At 49.9% G+C, this 21,317-nt stretch overlaps 2 protein-coding genes across 4 annotated transcripts; one reads left to right on the forward strand and one right to left on the reverse strand.

Moving 5' to 3' along the window:
- The first annotated feature begins 5,495 nt into the window (after nt 1-5,495).
- Nucleotides 5,496-12,058, forward strand: LOC147990786 (uncharacterized). Of its 3 annotated transcripts, none has more exons than XM_087518284.1 (2): nt 5,496-7,123; nt 10,920-12,058. In XM_087518284.1, the coding sequence occupies exons 1-2, from the start codon at nt 6,135-6,137 to the stop codon at nt 11,056-11,058; spliced, it is 1,128 nt and encodes a 375-aa protein (XP_087374410.1). In that variant the 5' UTR covers nt 5,496-6,134; the 3' UTR covers nt 11,059-12,058. The 3 variants fall into 3 exon arrangements, with proteins under 3 accessions (XP_087374410.1, XP_087374411.1, XP_087374420.1); XM_087518285.1 differs by lacking the exon at nt 10,920-12,058 and adding an exon at nt 9,237-10,905 and having other exon boundaries at nt 5,497-7,123; XM_087518294.1 differs by lacking the exon at nt 10,920-12,058 and adding an exon at nt 8,129-9,228 and having other exon boundaries at nt 5,503-7,123.
- A 3,665-nt stretch (nt 12,059-15,723) lies between these two features.
- LOC147990787 (uncharacterized) lies at nt 15,724-19,077 on the reverse strand. Its single transcript, XM_087538391.1, has 3 exons — nt 17,329-19,077; nt 16,987-17,202; nt 15,724-16,734 (listed from the first exon to the last, which is right to left on the reverse strand). The coding sequence occupies exons 1-3, from the start codon at nt 19,075-19,077 to the stop codon at nt 15,724-15,726; spliced, it is 2,976 nt and encodes a 991-aa protein (XP_087394517.1).
- Between the last annotated feature and the right edge of the window lie 2,240 nt (nt 19,078-21,317).

Here is a 21,317-nt window from a genome sequence, read left to right on the forward strand (position 1 = left end):
AAATTCCCATCTGCCACATAACTGCGGGCACGGCTTTCGAAAGATAATACCCTGCAGGGGTGTCCCAACTTAGCCCATCACAAGCTCTCACGATCAACGAAGGATATTCCTTCTCCCGGGAAGACCCGATCAGACTCGGAATCCCGGTTACAAGACATTTCAACAATGGTAAAACAAGATCAGCAAGACCGCCTGAATGTGCCGACAAATCCCAATAGGAGCTGCACATATCTCGTTCTCAGGGCACATCGGATGAGCATTCCTTACAATTAAAACCAGCCCTCAAGTTTCCCCAAGGTGTCGCTGCAAAGGTGTCTAGTTTGGACCAACACTCAGAGGAGCATTGGCCCGGGGGGTTTAAAATAAAGATGACCCTCGGGCTCTGGAAACCCAAGGGAAAAAGGCTTAGGTGAGGCAAATGTAAAACCAAGGTTGGGCCTTGCTGGAGGAGTTTTATTCAAAGCAAACTGTCAAGGGGGTCCCATAACCCCAACCGCGTAAGGAACGCAAAATCAAGGAACATGACACCGGTATGACAAAAACTAGGGCGGCAAGAGTGGAACAAAACACCAGGCATAAGGCCGAGCCTTCCACCCTTTACCAAGTATATAGATGCATTAATTAAATAAGATATATTGTGATACCCCAAAATCATCATGTTCCAACATGGATCAATCTTCAACTTCACCTGCAACTAACAACGCTATAAGAGGGGCTGAGCAAAAATGGTAACATAACCAAACAATGGTTTGCTAGGAAAGGATGGTTAGAGGCTTGACATGGCAATATGGGAGGCATGATAAACATGTGGTAGGTAGCGCAAACATACGATAGAGCGAACAACTAGCAAGCAAAGATAGAAGTGATATTGAGGGTAGTGGTCATCTTGCCTGAGATCCCGCAAGGAAGGAGAACGAGTCCAAGAAGAAGACAAACGGACGTAGTCGAACGGATCCTCACACATGCGATGTTACCGGAACTAACAAGAAGAAGCAACATCGGAAAGGAGCAAACAACATGATAAACCAACAAGCATAATCATGGCAAGATGCACAATCAAGTATGATGCATGTCCGGTTAAAGAGTCATGGCATGCCAAAGTGCACAAACAAAACTACAAATTAAGTGGAGCTCAATATGTAACGAGTTTCATATTGACGAAACGCCACAATTCAAACACTTAATTCGCTCTCGTTTAGGCACCCAACAATATTAAATGTTGTTAAACATGGAAAGAGGTGAAACATAATAAAATTAACTATTTAGGCAAGTTTAAGTGAGGCCGGAAATAACAAACAACAATTTCGGAAAATCCCCATATGCAATTTACCAATTCGGTACTGTTCTGCCCTAAACCATATTTTATTGTTGTTAAACAGGAAAATAAAGTGCAACATGTTAATCTATGCATTTTCCTACCCCATTTACATATAAAGTTTATTTAAAATGGAGCTACGGTTATTTAGTTATGAAATAAAGCATTTTCGCATGACATTTAAGCAAATTTAATCAAACAACATTTTAAACATTTTAAACATGGATGAAAGTTGCATATTATGAAATAACAAACAACAATTTCGGAAAATCCCCATATGCAATTTACCAATTCGGTACTGTTCTGCCCTAAACCATATTTTATTGTTGTTAAACAGGAAAATAAAGTGCAACATGTTAATCTATGCATTTTCCTACCCCATTTACATATAAAGTTTATTTAAAATGGAGCTACGGTTATTTAGTTATGAAATAAAGCATTTTCGCATGACATTTAAGCAAATTTAATCAAACAACATTTTAAACATGGATGAAAGTTGCATATTATGAAACTAGATGAAATTCTAAGCATTTTACATATATAACATGTTGTTAGAGCCCAGAATGGAATCGGGCCCAAGCGGCTGTGTGCAAAAGAAATAAAAGAACAGAGCAAAACAGGGGCGCAGAAGAAAAAGAAATGGGGAACCTCATGGTTATTTAGTTGTTAGCAATGCAAAATGATGGCATTTGTTAATATGCAGGAAAAGAATAAATGCTAAATCACATGGGACAGGAATAAAACATACACGTGCCAGAAGCATTAGAGTGCAGCGGCCCAGAATGGAATCGGGCCCAAGCGGCTGTGTGCAAAAGAAATAAAAGAACAGAGCAAAACAGGGGCGCAGAAGAAAAAGAAATGGGGAACCTGGGATTCGATCCCAGGACATTCTGGTGTGTGCGTTGGGCACTGACCACTGCGCTGGTGTTCTATTTGTAGCTAAATAGGGAGATCAGAGTATATGAATAATCCAAAGGCAGGAGCCTTCTTTTTCATGGATCGCAGAAGAACTGGGTGATGACACCGGCGAGAAAGATGGCGATCATCGTGATCACAGGCCGATGGCGGGGGTGCGGAAAAAGGTGACGGTATAGCTACGGGATGCGCGCGTGCAACGACTCGAGCTTGAGCCCTCGCTCGACTTGGGCGCGGCACGGCTCGGCAAGCGACGGCAGCAGCTTGGCGTGTACGGGGTGAGAAGCGGGGCAAGCGACGGGCGTGCGGCTGTGTGTGCAGACAGAGGCAGCGATTGGCGAGGTGTGCAAGTGCAGCAAGGGCGGCAGCAAGGTGTGCGGGTGCGCGGAAAACAAAGCCTCAACTTCAAACGGCCATGGTGATAGCACAGCAACAGCGGCTCAGACGGCACAGGATCGACGGCTACGGCGACGAAACTCGAACCAAAGTGGGGCTGGGAGGAGCGGCTGCTCACCGAGGGGATGCTGATGGAGTTGAACAAGGTCGGCGGTGCCTGGGGACGGCGAGAAGATGCGCTGGTCGAGGAAGTGGACTTGGCGGGGCTTCGGGTCCATGAAGCAGAGGAAGCAGGGGGAGAAGATGTCGAGGAGGAAGCTCTCGGGGTCCTTGTGGAAGCGTGCGTAGGCGAGGAAGACGATGGTGATGCTCGTGTCGCTGCCGAGGAAGAAGACGGTGGTTGCGGGCTGGATCACGCCGGAGAAAAGCTCGGGCTCCTCTTGGCCATGGCGACGGCTATGGTGTGGAGAGGTCTCACCTGGTGGCGGGAAGGGAAGGAGAGGGGTGGAACGGAGGGAGGGGGAGGACTAGGGCACCGGGGCATGTTATATAGGGGCCTAGGGGGGCTCTCCGGCCGTCAAATCACTCGGGAGGTCGACGTGGCGTGCGTGGATGTCCTACCATACAGGAGGTAGAAGAAGAACAGAAGAGATCGGTTCTGGTGGGCTAGTCGGGCTGAAAGAGGTAAGTGAGGTGGGCTGTGGTCTAGGAGAGGCCCGGTAAGGAGAATGTAAGTCTCCCCTTACTTATTTTTCTGTTTATAATAAATAAACAGTCCCCAAAGGAAAATGTCCAGGAGATTTGGGGAAGAATATGAATGAAGTAGAGATATACTTGGACTCTTGGAATTATGCTCCATCTGATAAAATTGGTTTGGGTAGAGAAAGAAAATTATCGCAAGTTTGAATTTGATTCCAACCAAATCAAGTCCAAAAGAGCTGAAATTTGGCAGAGAGGATGTAGGCATGGTTTAAGATTAACATAAAATAAGTGAACATTTACTGGGACAGGAAAATGTCACTTGCAATAAATGGATGAGAATTGAAAGGAAGAAGCTTGATGGGATGTTGCACTTGATGATGGTTTAGAAGAAAAGGGCAAGATGAAACAGCAAAGAAGAAGAGGAGAAGGAGTACACAAAGATAACAGGAACACAACAAATATGCACACTACAATGATGATCATGATCCAAATACAACAAAAAAATAACACAACTGACACGCAAAACATGGAAGGCGTCTGAAGCGTCGGTCTCGAGGCGTCACACCTTGGTCGGGTTGACTTTGACCGGGTTGACCCTGGCAGGGTTGACCCTGGTCGGGTTGACGTGTCCGGGTTGACCCTGGCCGGGTTGAGCTGGCCGGGTTGAGCCCATCCAGGTTGACCCTGTCCAGGTTGAGCTATCCGGGTTGAGCCCCGTCCGGACTGAGCCCGTCCGGCTGGAATCTAGCCAAGTCAACTAAAACGTCCCATCGGACCTGCGCAGACATGACGGCCATACTCTATAGCGGAGCACTGTAGATGAGCAGCCAACACTGTTCCTGCATCATGTGACACTTCACTGCCCTCCAATTTTGGTGCACTGTAGCCTGCATCATCATATGACATCCCAATAGTGTAGTGGGTGTGTGGGCCACCCCTTGTCCTTGGGCACTAGTATATAAAGTGACCTAGGGAAGGCCTCACACACAGCCTCATTTGGCCACGCTCACACATCCATCCCTCCATACACACTCACATGCCATGCCACATTCATACGGGCTCACTCGGCCACACACAAATGAAGCTGGTAGCCCATGGCTCTCTTCTCAAATACAGCTCCAGGAGTAACTCTGTACTACTACGTATACTCTATATATATGATCAGACATGTAGGAATAGGGGCATTATCTCTTCGAAGAGCCGCGAATCTAGGTAAATCACCGCGTGCTGTTTGAAGAAAAAGGGTTTCCCCCCGCTTTGTATTACAAAGCATCCATCCGATACAACCAACGATAGGTGCTGGGGCGGAAGCAGCACAATCACGCCCAAAAGGGTTTCTGGTGGACGCAGCGGTCATGAGGCTTCGTCCTTTTCGGCGTGCTGTTTACCCAATCCCGTCCCTTGATCTCCAGAGCAGTCTTGCCCTCACCTCAAGCCACCCCATGGCATCTGTCGTCTCGTGAACCCGCCCGCGAGATAACCACGACATTTGGCGCCCACCATGGGGCAAGCTACCACGGAACCGCGATCCGGACGGGACCATCTTCATCATCACCGCGGCATCATCACCGTCTCTCCGGTAGCGCTTAGGGGCTCGACATTGACACGCTCCCGGGGCGACTGCACAGGGCGGCGCATCGTCGTCATCGGCCGTCGGGCTGCATGCGCGTGCACCCCTTCGGCCCCTGCACCGCTCCGCCTCCGTCCGCACGTGCATGCGCTGCGTCCGACCTCTTCTCCACGGCACCAGTCGCCGCTCCGGCCCGGCCGTCCATGGTGCCCTCCTCTCCTCGCGCCTCTACCTCACCACCAGGCTCACATGCGTTTCGCTCCGGCCTCTCCCTCGTTCTTCTTCTTCATGCTGACCAGATGCAAAATAGATTACGAGCCATACACTTCCCAAACGCAAGTCGAATATGGCCCATACACTCCTCGGTCATTTCTCAGACCATGACTATATACTAAGAGCGTGTTCGGATTCTCACCACTCCTCAACTCCACTCCCGGAGTCGACGGAGCAGGGCCGAACAGTCGAACTTTGCAGAGTTGAAAACGAGGAGTGGAGCAGGCTACAGTGCATTTGCAGGGAGTGACTATTTCAGGAATCTCAGATCTTAAAAATCTTGGAGTTGATAGGATTTACAATGAAACTGCCACCGCCAAGTGAAAAAATGGTTCGAGTGGCATGCCTGACTCGCTTATTTCTGTTTGTGCTCCACCGGCCGCTAGCACCACTCGTGGATCGGGAGCAGAGCTGGCTGCCGAACAGGTTTTTCTAGTGCTATCTTTTATGTGGAGCAGCATTTCGGGTGGAGGAGCTGGAGTTGAGGATTCGGAGACCAGTTCCGAACACGCCCTAACCATACACACCCCGTACACTAGCATGGCCGTATACTCTCCCCTGGCCTCGTGCGCGGCCGCGTCCAGCTTCCTCGTCGACGCGTCCACTCCGCCTGGCCTCGTCCCCGTCCCGTCCGTACGCTGCTATGCCCGCTCCGGCCTTCCACGCCTGCCGCTCGACCCCGGGCTGGCTTCGCCGCCTCCCGCTTGCCCCGCCCCCGCAAGCCGTCTTCCACCCGGTGACCTGGCCGCTTGCCGGCTCTGCCCGCTACCCGGCGCCCGCGTGCCCGACCCCCGTGCGCGCCCTCGCGCGGCGCCGCTCCTCCGCTGGCGTCGGCCGGGTCCCCGGCTCCGCCCCACCGGACCGCCTCCGTCTCGCCGCCTGCCCGCGCGCTAGACCCGGCCGGCCTCGCCTCCACCAGCGGTCGGGTTCTCCACCCCGGTCTCCCCAACTGTGCCCGCTCCCGGCGTCGCCCCGCGCGCCTGACCCCGCTACCGCCCCCGTTGTGGCCGCGTCGCCTACGCCATGGCTGGGCCGCGCCCGCCGGGTCGCCCCGCGCCCCTGCCGGCTCCCGTTCCTCCGCTCGTGGTCGTCTCCGGCCGCAGCGCCTGGCCCGGCCTCGTCGCCGCGCCTCCGGCCACCTCCCCGTGCCGGCCCCTCTGGCCTCCCGAGCCGCTGCCGGGTCGCCGCTCCTCCCGTCGCGCCTGCCGGTTTCCGCTCGCCCTGCGGCCGGCTTCGGGCGTGCTGTCCGGCCTCCTCCTCCGACCGGCTTCCGCCCCGCCGTGTCCCCGCGCCTACTGGCCCGTCCTCCGGCTCGCACGCCTCCTCCGCGCCTGGCCCTCGCGCCAGCTGGCCCCGCCCCCCGCTCGCCGGCTCGCCTCCCGCCGCCTCCACCTGCAGTGCCGAGTTCGGCCCCGTTCACTGGAGTCCTCCGACCCGGCCCCGGCTCCTGCCGCTACCCGGCCTCCGGCTCCTCCCCGCCACCCAGTGACCCGGCCGCTTGCCGGCTCTGCCCTCAACCCGGCGACCCGGCCGCGCCGGCTTCCTCGCAACCTGGCCTGCCGGCTTCCCCGCGACTCGGCACGCCGGCTCCGCACGTGTCGGCTACCCGGCCGGCCCTGCCGCCTGCCGGCTTCCCCGCGACCCGGACGCTGGCTTCCGTCGCGACCCGCTCCTGTCGGTTGCTTATATACAGAGAAAAAAAGTGAAAAGAAGACAGCGCCGCCTGCGCCCGCCTGCGCATGTCGCTGCTCGGCTGGCTGGCCTGCCGGCCTGCGTTGTCGCCTGACCGGCTGGCCTGCCCGTTTACTTCGACTCCAGCCCGCCCAACTGCCCATCCGCATCGCCGCCTGGCTGGTCGGGATCCACCGGCTGGCCCCTCTTCGAGCACTCAGAGGCTCGAAGGCTACCCCTAATGGGTGCGCCGGCGTGCTCCGCGAGCACCAACCAACGCCAGCTGCAAGCCGACAGACGGCTCTCATCGGCAACGTCCATCTCGTCTGCGCCAAAGCAATGTGAGCTCCTCACCCGTATACTTTCGCATCATGTGCAAACACGGATAACCCCGAGCGACACTCGGGGACCACCTTCGCCTTCATTACAGTTGCACTATTGTTCGCCCCGGCGCCAGCTAGTCTTGGCCCGGAGGCTGGCCGCTCGGCCCGATACGTTCGTTCCTGCAGACAGCTTAGTAGTGCATATGGTATCGAAGGTCCACTCTCAGCCACAGACCGTAGCGCGGCTGTCCGGCAAGCGAGAGCAAAAGCTGGAGGTCACCCCACGCGAAAAACGTCCGGGAGAAGACGACTTGCACTGGTAGAAAAAGGGCCTATAGTCCCGGTTCGTAAGGGCCTTTAGTCCCGGTTCAGGAACCGGGACTAAAGTGTCGGTACTAATACCTCCACCCTTTAGTCCCGGTTCAATCCAGAACCGGGACTAAAGGCCCTCCACGTGGGCAGTGCGCAGAGCCCAGTCAGGAGACCCTTTGGTCCCGGTTGGACCAACCGGGACCAAAGGGTCTCCTGACTGGGCTCTGCGCACTGCCCACGTGGAGACCCTTTGGTCCCGGTTGGTGGCACCAACCGGGACCAATAGGCATCCACGCGTCAGCACTTCTGTGGCTGGGGTTTTTGTTTTTTTTGAAAGGGGGGGGGTTGGGGGTTTTAGGGGGTTAATTTAGGTGTTTCATATATTGTGTTAGCTAGTTATAATTAATAGAGAGAAGTGTCCTCTGTTATGTCTGTGCTTGGTCGACGCTACGTACTATACATACGTATATAGAGAGGACTAGACACGCTAGCTAGCTAGTAAGCAAACGAAGGAAACAGAAGATCGTCATGAACATATATGCATATATACAGAGAGAAGTGATATCGACCACCTCTCCTTCTCCGAGAGATTGGTCGAACAACAAGTTCTCGTATATCTATCTGACACTACCGGCTACATATATACAGTAATTATCTCTTACAAATATAATCATACGGACTCAGGGTTAACATAGAATTCTCCGTCTTCAGGGATCACGTGGTCAAGAAAGAATGCCGCCAATTCCTCTTGAATTCCTCGCATGCGAGCTGGTGCTAGGAGTTCATCCCGCTTCCGAAACATCTAATTTAAAGAAGGGGGTCAATACATATATATATGAATGAATGAAACTCAACACAGATGATGATAATAAAATAAAATTGTGAATGTTGTTATTTACGTACTTCATATTGTTCGTCAGTGTAGCCCCGCTCACAGGTCGTGTGGCGGATGGACTCGCAAACATAGTAACCACAGAAATCATTCCCTTGTTGCTGCCACAACCACTTTACAAGAAATAGAGGTTAATCAAACTGATAAGCAAGAATGCCAAATGGTATTGATGAAACTAGCGCTTGAATGACTAGTAGATGCGCTTAAAATGCTACTATAGTTAGTACTTACTTTCGGGTGTCTAAATTGCAGCTCCTTCGGCAGTCCCGGAGCTTTTCTTGTGAATTTTCTCCAAACCCTGCCGGACAAAGAAAACAATTACTTGATATATCAGGAAATGAACAAAGTTGCTGATATGGTGGATAATGATCGATTTAACTTACTTCTCGAGTATTTGAGTCATGTCTGCATAGTCCTTGGGATCTTTTCGTCTTGAGTCTAAGACGGTTACTAGTCCCTGCTCAAGCTTAATATGTAGGAGAATATAGTGGAAACTGCACACGCATGCATAACTCATCAATTACATTACTATAACCTTGACTAATATATAAGGGAAACCGAATACGCACAAGACAGTAACACTCACTTGAAGTTGTAAGGAAAGAGTATTATATCTTTGTTTTGATTTATTATCAACGATTCTAGCATGCTGGCCTCGGTTTCTGTGGCATGAAATTTAACCTGAGTTGCATCTATGAGATTTGTGTTAATGAACCCAATATCACCGACTTGTCTTTTCTTCAATTCGATGATCTTCAATCTGCATAATATAGTGAGGATGATTATAAATACATGCAATGAAAGAGCTAAGCTATATAGAGAAACTTAATGACAGAAGTAGTACTACTTACAGACAGTAGCAGGTGACAGTTGCTTTATCGAGGGCCAATTGATTGAAGAACTGATAGAACTCCTCAAATGGAACAGGCAACAGATCAATTCCAACGAGGTCATGCTTCGGTTTAACTCTCGCAAACAAAGTACTCCTCCCCCCAGAGTCTCTGCAGATTTTCAAGTACCAATCATGCAATCTTCGCATCATCGTTGATAGAGATCTTTCATCTTTGACGAGAGGCTTCCCGTACTCGTATGTTTGTATCTGCACGTCCATGGGGTCATAATGTACTTTGTCGGGCAGGTAATCTGCAGGATTGCTATAACCGGGCACCATCCTCGGATCATTATCGACGTTGTGGCTAGGCACCTTGAGCGGAGGGCACGATTGCTTCGCTTGTTCGCCGAGCTGGGCAATTTGTTTCCCAGCTCGTCGTTGTTTCAGCCTTTGATCACTGACAGTACTTCCCGACCGCTCCGCTTCGGCAAATTCCTTTCCAATAATGCGGTCATAGTTTCCTTTCGGCGAATCAGACTTCGGTGTTTTTGTCAGGGCAGCCAGAGTGCGCTTCACTTTCACCCGATCTACCTTCTCCTCCGGAGGTGGATGTTTCTTTGCTTTCACCCCTTCAAAGAATTTCTTCACTTCTTCTCGCGCGATCTCGGCGTTCTCCTCCTGGGTCCTCTCGTATGGTAACTTCTCTGGAGTCTTCAAAGAAGGACCGAATCTGTATGTCCTCCCGCCTCTGGTTGTACTGCTAGACGCCGACCGAGCAGACGTAGCGGTTGTCTTCTTTACTTGCTTAAGCGGCGGAGGAGAAGGACTACGACGCGCCGGAGTAGCTGGAGCGGCGGCAGGTCTCTTCCGCCCTTACTGACGAGGCGGAGAAGGAGGAGGCGGGCTGCTCGGGCGCGTCGGCGCAGGCGGAGAAGGAGGCGGAGTGCCGCCGCGCGCCGGAGAAGGAGCCGGCCGAGGGCCCTGATCGTCACTCGCCGGAGGAGGAGGAGGCGGTGGAGGCGGAGTGCCCTGACTCGCCGGAGGAGGAGGAGGAGGCGGTGGCGTCCAGTTCGGAAGGTTGATGAGGTCCTTCCGCCATAGGCATGGAGTCTTCAGAGCAGACCCCAGCCGAGTCTCCCCTTCACCGGTAGGGTGGTCAAGCTGGAGGTCCTCAAATCCCTCCGTTATCTCATCCACCATCACCCTAGCATATCCTTCTGGAATCGGCCGGCAGTGAAAAGTTGCGCCGGGTTCAGTAGGATAAACAGAGCCAACAGCCGCCTTGACCTTCAAATTCATCCATTGCGTCATAAGGTGGCAATTTTGAGACTCCGTGATAGCATCCACGGGATAGCTGGCAGGAGCCGTCAAGGCATGCTCTAGCTGAAGCAGCTCGGTGGAAGCCACGCTGCTTTTGCGCTGAGATGGCGGGGTAGCTTCGGGGGAGGCTTCGGCAGTACGTTTGCTGCGATTTGCTTCTTGTTCCTCTATCGCGTCCACCCTTGCTTGCAGCGCCTGCATTTGGGTCTGCTGCACTTTTTTCCTCCTCTCATGGGATTTGTAACCGCCTGCGTCCGGAAACCCAACCTTCCACGGAACGGAGCCTGGCGTGCCTCGTGTCCGTCCAGGGTGCTCAGGATTCCCGAGGGCCATTGTGAGCTCGTCGTTCTCTCTGTCTGGAAAGAACGTCCCTTCCTTCGCTGCTTCGATATACTGCTTAAGCTTACTGACTGGTATGTCCATTTGATCGTTCGTCCAAATGCACTTCCCTGTTTCAGGGTCCAGGGTTCCGCCAGCTCCGAAGAACCAAGTCCGGCAATGGTCTGGCCAGTTATTTGTCTCTGGTTCGATCCCTTTATGAACCAGATCATTCTCACTCTTGGACCACTTAGGCCGGGCTACGAGGTAGCCACCTGACCCCGTGCGATGGTGAAGCTTCTTCTTCGCAGCATTTTGCTTGTTTGTCGCCGACATCTTCTTACTCTTTTCTGATGTCTTGTGGGCCACAAATGCGGGCCAGTGATCTCTGATCTTCTCATATCTGCCCTTGAATTCTGGTGTCTCATTTTTTTCGACAAACTTATTCAGCTCTTTCTTCCACCTCCTGAATAGTTTTGCCATCCTCTTCAGAGCAAAAGACTTGATTAATTTCTCTTTAACTGGGTTCTCTGGATTATCCTCAGGCGGTAGGGTGAAATTTGACTTCAGCTCAGTCCAAAGATCATTTTTCTGCATATCATTGACATAAGACACCTCAGGGTCTTCTGTAGCTGGCTTAAACCATTGCTGGATGCTTATCGGGATCTTGTCCCTAACCAGAACCCCGCACTGAGCAACAAATGCGCTCTTTGTCCGGAGGGGTTCAATAGGTTGGCCGTCGGGCGCGATTGCTATGATCTCAAACTTTTCATCCGAGCTCAACTTTTTCTTTGGGCCTCGTCTCTTTACCGAAGTTGTGCTCGATTCGGAGGGCTAGAAAAAAGAACAAAGACTTAATTAATATGTGTACATACCAAAACAATGAATGCATCAATCAGCTAGTCAGCATAGGCTTAACTAATATATATACCTGGCCGGACTCGGTTCGGTCACCGGAGCCGTCATCACGGTCTCCTTCTTGCACCGGCATTGGTTCACCGGAGCCGTCCTCATGTTCTTCTTCTTGCACCGGCATTAGGTCACCGTAGCCAGCTTGTTCACCCTGTCCTTCCAGACCATCGGTTTCGTTGAGAAACAACGAGATGGCATCACTTCCTTCTACGATTATGTCCCTCAACAACGCTTCTTTTGTTGCTTCGTCTAGGGCGGTGTCCATAGTCTCTACAAATATTTACAACATGGCAATTATTATTCAAACATGATAGATGGATATATTAGTGCCAAACGTAGAACTAGCTACCTAATCATAGTAAGCTATCGGGAGGGGGTATATATCGACAACGACGACACTACATCTATGTCCCTCGACGACCCTCGTTCCCGATAAAAAAAAGAGGAAGAAGAAGAAAAATAAGAGGAGAAGAAAGAATAGAGGAGAAGATCTCCTCTATTCTTTCTTCTCCTCTTTTTTTCTTCTTCCTCTTCTTTTTTTATCCTCTTCTTCCTCTCATGTTCGATAGGATCGCCGAGGGGTCGAGAGGTTGCGTAGTGTCTCAGGATTCAACAAAACCATGTCTTCATCATTAGGCGAAAGTAACATGTGCATGATGGTACGAAGCTCTTCAAAGTTGTTCTGGAACGGACTCCCAGATAGGATAATCCGCCTTTTGGTACAAAGTTCAACAAGAGCCTTCCGAATATCGCTATTTGGAAGGCCTTTGCTGAATTGGTACCAAAAGGCGGATTATTCTATCCGGGACTCCATTCCAAAACAACTTTGCAGAACTTCGTACCAACATGCCCTGGTTACTTCCGGCTAATGATGAAGGCATGGATTTCTTCAATACTTTGACACTAGGAAACCTCTCTCGACCCCTCGGCGATCCTCGACCCCTCGAACCCTCGACGACCCTGGAACCCTCGACCCCTAGACGACCCTCTTCTTCCTCTCATGTTCGAGAGGATCGCCGAGGGGTCGGGAGGTTGCCTAGTGTCAAAGGATTCAACAAAACCATGTCTTCATCATTAGGCGAAAGTAACATGTGCATGATGGTACGAAGCTCTTCAAAGTTGTTCTGGAACGGACTCCCAGATAGGATAATCCGCCTTTTGGTACAAAGTTCAGCAAGAGCCTTCCGAATATCGCTATTTGGAAGGCCTTTGCTGAATTGGTACCAAAAGGCGGATTATTCTATCCGGGACTCCATTCCAAAACAACTTTGCAGAACTTCGTACCAACATGCCCTGGTTACTTCTGGCTAATGATGAAGGCATGGATTTCTTCAATACTTTGACACTAGGAAACCTCTCTCTACTTCCGGCTAATAAGAAGAAGAAGAAGAAGAAGAAGAAGAAAAGAAGAAAAAAAAGAGGAGAAGAAGAAAGGAATAGTGGAGAAAAGAGAAAATAGAATATATTCTATTTTCTCTTCTTCTCCACTATTCCTTTCTTCTTCTCCTCTTCTTTTTCTTCTTTTTTCTTCTTCTTATTTATTTCTCCTCTTCTTTTCGGTAGAGGAAACCCTAAATAGCTAGCAAGTATCGTGGGTGTGAGATACATGTGGCCTTCGGTGTCGGACACTACATCCACGTCCCACAAGTGACGTGGGGGTCGAAGCCCGCGCCACTTGTGGGATGTGGATGTAGTGTCCGACACCGACGGTACATGTATCTCACACCGACGATACTTTCTATTTAGGGTTTCTCCTCTACCGCTCGGCGACCCTCTCGACGACCCTCGTTCCCGATAAAATAAAGAGGAAGAAGAAGAAGAAAAAAGAAGAGAAGAAAGAATAGAGGAGAAGACTTCCTCTTCTTCCTCTCTTCTTCTTCCCCTTCTTCCTTGCCTCTCTCATGAATGTCCGGCGTTCTCGACCCCCCCCACGTGTCGAAGAAAAAAAGAAGAAGAAAAATAGGAGAAGAAGAAAGGAATAGAGGAGAAAAGAGAAAATAGAATATATATTCTATTTTTCTTTTCTTCTCCTCTATTCCTTTCTTCTTCTCCTCTTCTTTTTCTTCTTTTTTCTTCCTTATTTATTTCTCCCCGTCTTCCTCTCCCCCCTCGGCGACCCTAGACCCCCTCTCGACCCCCTCTTCTTCTCCCTCTTCTAATTCATTTCTTCATATGAATACACAAACATTTTCATATTTACAATAATTAATATCACCAAAAAATCTATGAACAGAAAAAAATCCTATATTCTTTCTTCTCCTTCATATTTACTATTTTTTGCATATGAACAGAAAAAAATCTATGAAAAAAATCATATGAAAAAAATCCTATATTCTTTCATATTTACTATTTTTTGCATATATACATGAAAAAAAAGCATATAACAGAAAAAAGCATATAACAGAAAAAAAAGCATATAACAAAAAAAATATGCTAGCTAGGGCGCCGCGGCCGGACCAGAGGACGACGGCGACGGCGACGCGGGCGACGGCCACGGCAACGATGGGGGCGGGCGGGCGACGGCGACGGCAACGATGGGGGCGGGTGGGTGACGGCGACGGCGGGGCGGCGCGCGGCGCGGGCGACGGCGACGATGGGCGCGGGCGACGGCGACGATGGGGGCGGGCGGCGTCGGGGCGGCACGCGGCGCGGGCGACGTGGGCGACGGCGACGGGGGCGGGCCGGGGCGGCACGCGGCGCGGGCGACGGCGACGATGGGGGCGGGCGGCGTCGGGGCAGGGACGAGGACGGTGCGGGGCGGCGCAGGGACGAGGGCGACGGCGACGGGGGCGGGCCGGGGCGGCGCGCGGCGCGGGCGACGGCGACGATGGGCGCGGGCGACGGCGACGATGGGGGCGGGGGGCGTCGGGGCAACTGCAGGATGAGAATGAAAAAATGCTAAGTGCTTCCTTATATAGAACAGGCTTTAGTCCCGGTTCGTGGCAGCAACCGGGACCAAAGGTGGGCATTAGTCCCGGTTGGTGCCACGAACCGAGACCAAAGGTCAATTTTCGGCAGGCCAAAGGGCGGGAAGCGGCGACCTTTGGTCCCGGTTGGTGCCACCAACCGGGACCAATGCCCTTGTGCGCCCCGCGCCCAGAAGTTTAGTCCCACATCGCTAGCTGAAGGGCGCCGATACTGGTTTATAAGCGCTGCTCTGCCTCCCCTTTCGAGCTCCTCTGAAATGCAGGCTTTCGGGCCTAAACTGCTACTGCCTGTGGGCCTGTTGGGCCTCTGCGGGCCTGAATCCTGGCCCATGTAGGGTTTCTAGTCGTATTCAGGCCGTGGAGGCCCAGTAGGTGGCATTTTTTTTGGTTTTTTCTTTTCTATTTCTACATTTTTTTGGTTTTTTATTTTTTTGTTTCTACTTAAAACTAAATAATTACAGTTTTTTTAGTGATTTCTTTTTGCTTTTAGGTCACAAAAATTATAAACTTTCTGTTAGTGCCATTAGTTTTAAATTTTAAATAGTTTAAATTTGAATTTTTAAAAATTTGTGTGAATCACTAGTTTATGAATAAATTTACTATAAAATTAGAATTTTTTTCTTCTTTGCTATTTATTTTTTATTTATACTTTCAATTAAATACTTATAGTTTGATTTTAGGTCACACAAATTATATTCTTTTTGCTATTGAAGAATATTATAGTTTTATTTAGTTGATCATAACATAATATTTTAATTGATTGTTTTTATTTTCATAAAAGTTTTGTAGTTCATTCTGTTTGCTATTAATTCATTCTTTGAGCTAAATGACTCTGAAATTGGAAAGCATTTCAAAATGAACTCTGAAAAGGTTGAAAGTTGGCATGGTATCATCATTTCACCCACATAGCATGTTCCAAAAAGTAGAGAGGGTTACGACAAAAACTTGATGCACTTCGTGTACAAAATGGACAATCACTTTCGAAGTATCAAAGTTTCGAACCATAAGACATGAAAGCATTTCAAATGAACTCTGAAAAAGTTGAAAGTTGGGATGGTATCATAATTTCACCCACATAGCATTTGCTTATTGCGGGAGAAAGTCTTCACTTTTTCTTTGCTTGTGTCATTTGCTTATTGCGCCGTAACCATGGATAATCTTCATTGTTTATCAGGATGCTTGGGTCAGCCTTGACATTGAAGGGAGGAATTTCATGAAACTTTTCATAATCTTCAGACATGTCTGTCTTGCCGTCCACTCCCAGGATGTCCCTTTTTCCTGAAAGAACTATGTGGCGCTTTGGCTCATCGTATGATGTATTCGCTTCCTTATCTTTTCTTTTTCTTGGTTTGGTAGACATGTCCTTCACATAGATAACCTGTGCCACATCATTGGCTAGGACGAACGGTTCGTCAGTGTACCCAAGATTTTTTAGACCCACTGTTGTCATTCCGTACTGTGGGTCTACCTGTACCCCGCCGCCTAACAGATTGACCCATTTGCACTTAAACAAAGGGACCTTAAAATCAGGTCTGTAGTCAAGTTCCCATATGTCCACTATGTAACCATAATATGTGTCCTTTCCGCTCTCGGTTGCTGCATCAAAGCGGACACCGCTGTTTTGGTTGGTGCTCTTTTGATCTTGGGCGATCGTGTAAAATGTATTCCCATTTATCTCGTATCCTTTGTAAGTCAATACAGTCAAAGATGGTCCCCTGGACAACAAGTACAACTCATCACAAACAGTGTTGTCACCTCTGAGACGTGTTTCCAACCAACTGCTGAAAGTCGTGATGTGTTCACATGTAATCCAGTCGTCGCACTGCTCCGGGTGTTTGGAGCGCAGACTGTTCTTGTGTTCATCGACATACGGGGTCACCAAGGTAGAGTTCTTTAGAACTGTGTAGTGTGCTTGAGACCAAGAATATCCGTCCCTGCATATTATTGAGTCTCTTCCAAGAGTGCCTTTTCCATTCAGTGTCCCCTCATACCGCGATTTAGGGAGACCTATCTTGTTAAGGCCAGGAATGAAGTCAACACAAAACCCGATAACATCCTCTGTTTGATGGCCCATGGAGATGCTTCCTTCTGGCCTAGCGCGGTTACGGACATATTTCTTTAGGACTCCCATGAACCTCTCAAAGGGGAACATATTGTGTAGAAATACGGGCCCCAGGATGACAATCTCGTCGACTAGATGAACTAGGACGTGCGTCATGATATTGAAGAAGGATGGTGGGAACACCAGCTCGAAACTGACAAGACATTGCGCCACATCACTCCTTAGCCTTGGTACGATTTCTGGATCGATCACCTTCTGAAAGATTGCATTGAGGAATGCACATAGCTTCACAATGACTAATCGGACGTTTTCCGGTAGAAGCCCCCTCAATGCAACCGGAAGCAGTTGCGTCATAATCACGTGGCAGTCATGAGACTTTAGGTTCTGAAACTTTTTCTCTGGCATATTTATTATTCCCTTTATATTCGACGAGAAGCCAGTCGTGACCTTCATACTGAGCAGGCATTCAAAGAAGATTTCTTTCTCTTCTTTCGTAAGAGCGTAGCTGGCAGGACCTTTATACTGCTTCGGAGGCATGCCGTCTCTTTCGTGCAAACGTTGCAGGTCCTCTCGTGCCTCAGGTGTATCTTTTGTCTTCCCATACACGCCCAAGAAGCCTAGCAGGTTCACGCAAAGGTTCTTCATCACGTGCATCACGTCGATTGAGGAGTGGACCTCTAGGTCTTTCCAGTAGGGTAGGTCCCAAAATATAGATTTCTTCTTCCACATGGGTGCGTGTCCCTCAGCGTCATTCGGAACAGCTAGTCCACCGGGACCCTTTCCAAAGATTACGTAGTGTAAATCATTGACCATAGCAAGCACGTGATCACCGGTGCGCATGGCGGGCTTCTTCCGGTGATCTGCCTCGCCTTTGAAATGCTTGCCTTTCTTTCGACATTGATGGTTGGTCGGAAGAAATCGACGATGGCCCAGGTACACATTTTCCCTGCATTTGTCCAGGTATATACTTTCAGTGTCATCTAAACAGTGCGTGCATGCGTGGTATCCTTTGTTTGTCTGTCCTGAAAGGTTACTGAGAGCGGGCCAATCGTTGATGGTCACGAACAGCAATGCCTTAAGGTTAAATTCCTCCTGTCTGTGCTCATCCCACGTACGTACACCGTTTCCATTCCACAGCTGTAAAAGTTCTTCAACTAATGGCCTTAGGTACACATCAATTTCGTTGCCGGGTTGCTTAGGGCCTTGGATGAGAACTGGCATCATAATGAACTTCCGCTTCATGCACATCCAAGGAGGAAGGTTATACATACATAGAGTCACGGGCCAGGTGCTGTGATTGCTGCTCTGCTCCCCGAAAGGATTAATGCCATCCGCGCTTAAAGCAAACCATACATTCCTTGGGTCCTTTGCAAACTCATCCCGGTACTTTCTCTCGATTTTTCTCCACTGCGACCCGTCAGCGGGTGCTCTCAACTTCCCATCTTTCTTTCGGTTCTCACTGTGCCATCGCATCAACTTGGCATGCTCTTCGTTTCTGAACAGACGTTTCAACCGTGGTATTATAGGAGCATACCACATCACCTTCGCAGGAACCCTCTTCCTGAGGGGCTCGCCATCAACATCACCAGGGTCATCTCGTCTGATCTTATACCGCAACGCACCGCATACCGGGCATTCGTTCAGATCCTTGTAGGCACCGCGGTAGAGGATGCAGTCATTAGGGCATGCATGTATCTTCTCCACCTCCAATCCTAGAGGGCATACGACCTTCTTTGCTGCGTATGTACTGTCGGGCAATTCGTTATCGTTTGGAAGCTTCTTCTTCAATATTTTCAGTAGCTTCTCAAATCCTTTGTCAGCCACAACATTCTCTGCCTTCCACTGCAGCAATTCCAGTACGGTACCGAGCTTTGTGTTGCCATCTTCGCAATTGGGGTATAACCCTTTTTTGTGATCCTCTAACATGCGATCGAACTTCAGCTTCTCCTTTTGACTAATGCATTGCGTCCTTGCATCGACAATGACCCGGCGGAGATCATCATCATCGGGCACATCGTCTGGTTCCTCTTTATCTTCAGCAGCTTCACCCGTGGCAGCATCATTGGGCACATCGTCTGGTTCCTCTTGATCTTCACCAGCTCCCCCCGTTGCAGCATCACCGTATTCAGGGGGCACATAGTTGTCATCGTACTCTTCTTCTTCGCCGTCTTCCATCATAACCCCTATTTCTCCGTGCCTCGTCCAAACATTATAGTGTGACATGAAACCCTTGTAAAGCAGGTGGGAGTGAAGGATTTTTCGGTTAGAGTAAGACCTCGTATTCCCACATTCAGTGCATGGACAACACATAAAACCATTCTGCTTGTTTGCCTCAGCCGCATCGAGAAACTCATGCACGCCCTTAATGTACTCGCGGGTGTGTCTGTCACCGTACATCCATTGCCGGTTCATCTGCATGCATTATATATAATTAAGTGTCCAAATTAATAGAAGTTCATCATCACATTAAAACCAAAGTGCATACATAGTTCTCATCTAACAACATATAGCTCTCCAGAGCATCTAATTAATTAAACCATACATTGAAACTATGTAAAACATTTCAATGCGAAAACAAATGCGATCATAATCGCAACCAAGGTAACAATTGATCCAACGGCATAATGATACCAAGCCTCGGTATGAATGGCATATTTTCTAATCTTTCTAATCTTCAAGCGCATTGCATCCATCTTGATCTTGTGATCATCGACGACATCCGCAACATGCAACTCCAATATCATCTTCTCCTCCTCAATTTTTTTTTATTTTTTCCTTAAACAAATTGTTTTCTTCTTCAACTAAATTTAACCTCTCGACAATAGGGTCGGTTGGCATTTCCAATTCACATACATCCTAGATAAATAAAATCTATGTCACGTTGGTTGGCATAATTTTCATAAACAATAAATGAACCAATAGTTATGAAGATAATATACATACCAAATCCGAATCATAGACAGGACGAGGGCCGACGGGGGCGGATACCAAAACCATCGCACTATATAAGATGCAATAATAAATGTAAGAAAATGATACAAGTATCTATCTAAACAGACAAGTAAGAATATTTTTCCTTTCAGAAAGAAGATAAGAACAAGAGGCTCACCACGGTGGTGTCGGTGATGAGATCAGCGCGGGTGATCGACGGCGGTGAAGACGGGGACGGGGCGTGACGGACCGCTAAATCTAGACAAATCTCGAGGAAAATGGAGCTTGGAGGTCGAGCTTCGAGAGGAGAAAGTTTAAGTAGTGTGGATCGGGCATTCCATCGAACACCTCATGTGCATAGGAGGTGAGCTAGAGCACCACAAACCCCTCCCCTCGCCGGCCAGAGAAAAACAGAGCACTGGAGTGCTCTGCTCGCGGGCGAGGGTATATATAGGCACCTCATTGGTCCCGGTTTGTGGCCAGAACCGGGACTAAAGGGGAGCCTTTGGTCCCGGTTCAGGCCACCAACCGGGACCAATGGTGGTGGGCCAGGAGCGAGGCCCATTGGTCCCGGTTCGTCCCACCAACCGGGACCAAAAGGTCTAGACGAACCGGGACCAATGGCCCACGTGGTACGGCCGGCCCCCTGGGCTCACGAACCGGGACCAATGCCCACATTAGTCCCGGTTCTACACTGAACCGGGACTAATGGGCTGAGCCGGCCTGGACCATAGCCCTGTTTTCTACTAGTGTTGGGCAACCCGGCCATTTCCTTTATGAGTATCTACTCGGTCGAATCCGCTCCTGTAGTCCGAGTATTGTACGCTACACTAGGCGACCACTCTTTGTAACAGCTACATATCGGCTCCAGACTGTCTAGCTAACAAGAGGCAAAGCCAAAGAGCGGAGGGGACAAGAAAAAGACTGAAGGGGGCTCGGACGAAGCCGAGTCGGCACGCTGTGCATAAAACTTGCAATGCTAGAAGCAAACATTTGATATATCTGCACGGACTAACCTTGTCTTTTGCACGATCATCGCCGTGGGGAACCCCCACCTCGCCCAGAGGCTCGGAGGCTACACGCGGGTTGCAGGCCCGACGCCGGCTGCAACCGGGGTTTCTGACGTCATCGTCGGCTTCTTCATCAACAGCAAGACCCTCCGCCCAACTTTTCCAAGTTGCGCGGAGGCTACACCCAGTGGGTGCGCTCGCGCACCCCCACTCAGCCGGCGGACTCCGTGTCCGCATCCGGCAGGGTCCCGCGCCCTCTGTCGGTTCTATATCCGGCGTATCTCGTAGTAGGGGTCCTAAGCTAAGCGTCTTGGAGCGATGGTAACATGGACACAGGGTTTTACCCAGCTTCGGGCTCTCTCAAAGAGATAATACCCTACATGCTGCTTTTGATTGTATTCATATGGGGTGTCGTACAAAGTACATGTATCTACCACGAGATTGTAGTAATGAATATGAGATTGTCTATTGACTAGCCTGGCCTCGGTTTATATATGCACCGTAGGCCTAGGGTTTAGAGGAGTCCTCGTCTTGGGCACCAAGTCTTTGTGGAATCTCCTTGTATGCGGCATGGGCTGCTTGAAGTGGCCCAATAGTGAACCGCCATGGGGGTCCTCGGCCCGACCCACAGGCCGGGAGACGACGTGGTGAGTACCCCCTAGTCCCGGACACCGTCAGTAGCCCCCTGAACCGGTC

This window comes from Triticum urartu, chromosome 1A (genome assembly GCF_056163025.1).
Source record: "Triticum urartu cultivar PI428250 chromosome 1A, HENAU_Tu73, whole genome shotgun sequence".
Classification (NCBI taxonomy): Eukaryota; Viridiplantae; Streptophyta; class Magnoliopsida; order Poales; family Poaceae; genus Triticum; species Triticum urartu.

Bases quoted from the DNA above. Each gene is read 5' to 3' on its own strand.
- LOC147990786 (XM_087518284.1), top strand. From the start codon at position 6,135: ATGGCTGGGCCGCGCCCGCCGGGTCGCCCCGCGCCCCTGCCGGCTCCC. The intron at 7,124-10,919 runs GTGAGCTCCTCA...TCCCTGTTTCAG, and splicing joins CTCGTCTGCGCCAAAGCAAT to GGTCCAGGGTTCCGCCAGCT.
- LOC147990787 (XM_087538391.1), bottom strand. From the start codon at position 19,077: ATGTACGGTGACAGACACACCCGCGAGTACATTAAGGGCGTGCATGAG. The intron at 17,203-17,328 runs GTGATGAAGAAC...CCTCCGAAGCAG, and splicing joins CCTCAATCGACGTGATGCAC to TATAAAGGTCCTGCCAGCTA. The intron at 16,735-16,986 runs GTCCGATTAGTC...GGAGTCCTAAAG, and splicing joins GGGGGCTTCTACCGGAAAAC to AAATATGTCCGTAACCGCGC.